Raw genomic sequence first — 5,272 nt, forward strand, 5'->3', positions numbered from 1 at the left:
GGAAGGACAGGCTTTTAGTAAGCCTCAATACACAGTGTTCAAATGAGTTACCCATACTAATGAATGTTAAGATTGATTGATACCTAAATGTTTTACATGACAAAAAGTTTGACTCCACAATTCAGACAATTTGCTTTTGAAATGCTTTTATTGCTTTGAGACATATTTCAAATTATTGAAGATTAGAGATGGTACAATTTTAAGGTGTACTGTATGCAGAATTCTCATCAGCGGTTTCGAGCACAAATGTAACCCAGTGTGCTAGTACAGGTTTCATCGTTCCAGCAATGGTTATCTGTAGGATAAGATTAAAATTATATTACAAATAAATATAGTTGTCGGAATAATGAAAGGTAAACCCATAAATTAGTTAACGACATTATAATTTGTATATTACATTTAAACAATATGTATTGTTCAAAAGATGTGTCAACAAAACTAGCTACTTTATTATTAAAGCACTGTAAATTGTCAGGATTGTCAGGATTCACAAAACAAAAATAGAATTCTTACTGGAAGTGTTTAGTTCCAGGCAGTGTTCAGTACCATCATTATTGTCAGGTTGTATATCGCACCAGTTGGTGTAGTCAAATGGAGATCCGTCTGTCCACAGCCATTGTTTTTCCTAAAGAATGAGAAGATCCAGTAACATTAAAACTTAATAACATATTAAGAAATTAATGAACCCAGAGAAAATTTGTTTTAAAAAAATCATACATTACAGACTAAACTGACAAATAAGTCTTTTGTAACTGAAAACTGTTTGTATGTAAATGTTTTTAAAGCAGAAATATTTACCATTTCACCATCATGACCTCCAATCCAAACACGTGTGTTAACAGGTACCAGACTAAGGAGAAACTCATTTTGTGCTTTACTGCGCACAGACGCAAGATTTGCATCAAGGCTTTCACAATTTTTCTAAAGAGAGATTTTTGGGGGTCATTCCAAAATCTAACCGTTTTAGCTTAGATACAGAAACGGATTATTCTTGAATCAAATGTTGAGATAAAAGTACCTCTGCTGTGACCCAGTTAACTGCCTCGGGGAAGAACTTGAAGCATTCCACTCCAAAAGGTGTCCATCCAAATTTACAGTCTTCAGCTATACAGTACATGACATATTAGAGATTTACTCGCTGTAACACTCACAGTAACGAAAGGTGTTATTTATTAAAGCTCTGTGATTTATGCTTTAGACTGTAAAATCTCTTCTAATCATGACAATATTGATTCATGTCACATATTTCCTGTTATCACATTAAGAGCACAGAACAGTCTGTCAGAGTTGTTTGACACTTTGTAATTGCATTAATAAATAAATGTGTTGATACCTGCTGCATTCTCCCCAGAAAAGACCAAGAAAAGAAGCACAAGACCTCTCATCACTGCCATGATAAATCTGAAAATGAATAAAAACAGAGATGGAAAAGTGACTCAAATGCAGATTATTTAGTAGTTAATATTAAAGACAAAATCTTCAGTACGTCAGTGGTTTAAACTCACCGCTTTTTGGATTCTTGCTTTCAGAACTTTAATGAGGATTGTGTGAAGCTGTATTCAGAATCCCACTTTTATACCTTTTTCTTCATGATATGTAAACAGTGTGTTACAAGCTTGTATGTTCTACAAATTACTTACTTGGAATTTTAGGTGGTACGCATAGTGTTATATTAAATACTGGACTTGATTGGCTATTACTATTGACTTTACACATTTGCTAATCTGCCTGTTTGCTTACTCTGCCGTTTTAATTTTCTAATGAAGCAAATAAAGATAACATTCAGAGTAATTTTGTTAGTTCTCCTGTAGCTTAAAGTTTGCCTTTAATGTGCCTCATGACAAACCTCTCAAAGTCACAGGGACCTCTTGGGCACAAGCATGATGGAGGTAGTCTTAGGGCATGTGGGAACAATGGCACTGCTCAAACAGGTTAGTAACAGGATTTACCCTCAAGTTATTTTGGAACAGAAAAAGGCTCTCTGAAACTGCTGAAAAAACTGCATTTCTACAAATGGCATCGTAAAAAAAATTGTTTCCATCTCTGTTGCAGCAGTTTTGGACTTTTCTGTTCTAAAATGACTGTACCGCTGTGTACAAGTCATTGGTGTTGGATGATGAATTTTTGACTCAAAGTCTGCATTGAAATTCACACCAAAGGTGTTCGGTTGGGTTTAGGACTTGGATTTATGCAGACCAGTCAAGTTCTGTCACACTCACTGAATCAGTCATTTCATTCTGAACCTTGCCCTATACACAGGGGCATTGTCATGATGGAAAAGAAAAGGGCCCTTCTCAAACTGTTGCTATAAAATTATAAGCACACAATTCCCTAGAATATCATTATATCCTGTAACATTAAGATTGGTACCCACGGAAATGAATAAAGTAGTCAAACCCGTTTATTAGGAGGGGGCGACACAATACTTTTGGCAATATAGTGTATCTTAAAGGAGTCATATGACACAACTATAACAAATATTATCATTTGTTTTAGATACAATGCAATGTGTATACACGATTTAAGGTTCAAAAACGCTGTATTTTCCACATACCGTGCATGTTTGTATCTTTTGTCATTAAATATACATATTTTACAGTATCTGATTATAGCATAGTGATAAAAATACTTGTATGTATTCATCCAGCAAATACATCAATGATATTCACACTTTAACGTTATCTCATGGCCATAAATAATGCAACTTTATCAAACAGTATAGAGCTTGTAGCATAGATCGAAACACAGATTTGTAACACAGATCGAAACACAGAAAGAACCAAATTCTATGAGCGTTAAGCACAGAAACCCCTCACAAGTGAATCATATGTTTGTTTATTAAAACTACCTAACATGGTAAACACAATGACGATCGCATAAACACAAACAATACATACATGAAACATTAAACACAAATGCGCTAGGGAGCACGGAGAGACGAGTGAGAGAGTAAGAGAGAGAGAGAGAGCATGGCTGCGATAGCTAAAACATGTCTGAAAACGTCTTGGTTAGGTATGTAACCTCTGTTCGCTGATGGAGGGAACAAGACGATGTGTCAAACCGACAGATGGGGTTTGACTTGAGAACCTACCATCTTCTGACTAGTTTAGAAAAGGCCAATGAATTTGGCGAATTAGGCAATCAGTGGACACGGAGAATGCTTGTAGATCCCCTACCCTCTTGATGGAGATGAGCGCCACCAGGGGAGCCGTCTTCATCGTAAGAGAAAGAGCGGCATCTCCCAGGGGCTCGAAGGGGGGCCTCCAGAGGCCCGCCACGACCCACCAAGAGGGTACGGAGCGCGGACGAGGCGGATTCCGCCTCCTCGCGCCCCTTAGGAACCTAATGATCAGGTCGTGCTGTCCCAGAGACTTTCCAGTGACTGGTTCATGATGAGCGGCAATGGCGGCTACATACATTTCAGTGTGGAAGGGGAGAGATTACTCTCGAGTCTCTCTTGTAGGAAGGACAACCCGTTCCCAATCGCGCAACTCCGCGGGTCTTCTCTTGAGAAGAGCACCAGGACGAGAAGAGGCGCCACNGGGTCTTCTCTTGAGAAGAGCACCAGGACGAGAAGAGGCGCCACTTAAGGCGCACAGCCGCCTAGTGGCAGGGGCCCTAGCCTGAGTGATAATCTCAAGCCACTCAGGATCTCCTCGTTCAGTACAGGAGCCAGATGCGTTTCTCGATAATCTGCCTGAATTGTGTCAAATCTCTAGCATGAGTAATAACGTTGAAGATCTTGACACTACCATTGAAAATTTTAACTCCACTTTCTCAGAAACGCAAGACACAGTTACTCCACTGCGTTTAAAGAGTGCCAAAATTAAAAATGGCAGCCCCACACCGTGGTATAATGAACACACTCAGGCTCAAAAGAAAGAATGAAAAATGAAAATGAAAAATGGCGCGCAACTTTAAGAAAACTAAATTAGAGGTATTTCGTATAGCATGGAAGGATAGTATTCAAAAATACAGGAAAGCCCTAAAAACGTCTAGATCCGCCTACTTCTCATCACTAATAGAAGAAAACCAGCACAACCCTAGGTTTTTATTTAACACAGTGGCTAAATTAACAAACAATAAATCGTCAGCGACTTCTGATTCTGGATATCAGCATAACACTGATGAATTTATGGACTACTTCACAAATAAAATCCAAGATATTAGAGAAAAAATTATAACAATGCAAACAGAAGTGAAACCCGCTGAACAAACTAATTACAGCGCCCCTAATGAGAAATTCCAATTATTTTCTACCGTAGATCACGATGAACTGTCTAAAATCATCAGATCATCTAAATCAACAACATGCATGCTAGACCCTATACCTACAAATCTACTGAAAGAGATGCTCCCAGAAATTATAGATCCTCTTCTTAGCATTATTAACTCATCTCAGACATTAGGACATGTGCCTAAAGCATATAAGGTGGCTGTTATAAGGCCCCTTGTCAAAAAACACCAACTTGACCCTAGAGAACGTCTTGGTTACGGATGTAACCTCGGTTCCCTTTCTGTCGGTCTCTCGATGTTGTGTCGAACCGACAGAATGGGGTTTGTCTTGAGAACCTATCATCTTCTGAGTATTTAGAAAAGGCCAATGAAAATTGGCGAATGAAATTTGCATGCCGGGCTCCTCCCCAGATGTCCGGGTATAAGAGGGAAGCCGGCGTGCTCATTCATTCACCTTTTGTTCTTCAGAGCCTACGCATCTGGTGAGCTTCTCTACGATCTGGGTGATCATTCTTTCTGCTGGAATCTACGACGTGGACAGCGGACGGTCCCTTCCTGCAGTGACTCTCCCCTGGGCGTCTCGGCAGTTCCGGAGGTGTTCGAGCAAATTTCCTTTTCTAAAAGAGCAAATTTCTCCAGCGTGGCTTGTCCCGCTGTTCTCATGGGTGCAACACACTCATCGAGGAGGGGGACGGACACAATGCCTGCTTCCAGTACGCTGGGGCAGACGTTGTGGATACGTCCTGCCCGCACTGCGGGCGGTGACGATTCAGACGTTGCGTCACAGGTGGCTGTGTTCCCACGGGACTCAGCCACCACCTCGTTTGCTCCCCGTTCCGTGGCGGCAGGACTACGGCCCTGCCGTCCGCTATGGCAAGCAGCGAGGGTGAGATGAGGATTACTGTGAGCGATAATCCGCCAGCCACCATTCACACCTAGTCTCGCTCGTCTGACCGTTCCCCAGGAGACTGTCCGCCATCTTATTCCTCAATCACGTATTCGGACACGATGCATGATGATGAGATGTCTCTTGCAG

The 5,272-nt window shown here is 40.7% G+C and overlaps 1 protein-coding gene across 1 annotated transcript; it reads right to left on the minus strand.

Moving 5' to 3' along the window:
- Positions 1-202: 202 nt before the first annotated feature.
- Positions 203-1,593, minus strand: LOC130549847 (ladderlectin-like). The gene is made up of 6 exons (XM_057327194.1): positions 1,506-1,593; positions 1,334-1,401; positions 1,019-1,104; positions 799-921; positions 514-625; positions 203-295 (listed from the first exon to the last, which is right to left on the minus strand). The coding sequence occupies exons 2-6, from the start codon at positions 1,392-1,394 to the stop codon at positions 228-230; spliced, it is 450 nt and encodes a 149-aa protein (XP_057183177.1). The 5' UTR covers positions 1,395-1,401; positions 1,506-1,593; the 3' UTR covers positions 203-227.
- Between the last annotated feature and the right edge of the window lie 3,679 nt (positions 1,594-5,272).

Source organism: Triplophysa rosa, unplaced genomic scaffold, assembly GCF_024868665.1.
Source record: "Triplophysa rosa unplaced genomic scaffold, Trosa_1v2 scaffold184_ERROPOS835074+, whole genome shotgun sequence".
Classification (NCBI taxonomy): Eukaryota; Metazoa; Chordata; class Actinopteri; order Cypriniformes; family Nemacheilidae; genus Triplophysa; species Triplophysa rosa.

What these genes read in the sequence shown, in the direction of transcription:
- LOC130549847 (XM_057327194.1), bottom strand. Translation starts at nt 1,394, where the DNA reads ATGGCAGTGATGAGAGGTCTTGTGCTTCTTTTCTTGGTCTTTTCTGGG. An exon ending in TTAACTGGGTCACAGCAGAG is followed by an intron (nt 922 to 1,018) that starts GTACTTTTATCT and finishes ATCTCTCTTTAG; the next exon opens with AAAAATTGTGAAAGCCTTGA. An exon ending in GAGGTCATGATGGTGAAATG is followed by an intron (nt 626 to 798) that starts GTAAATATTTCT and finishes CTCATTCTTTAG; the next exon opens with GAAAAACAATGGCTGTGGAC.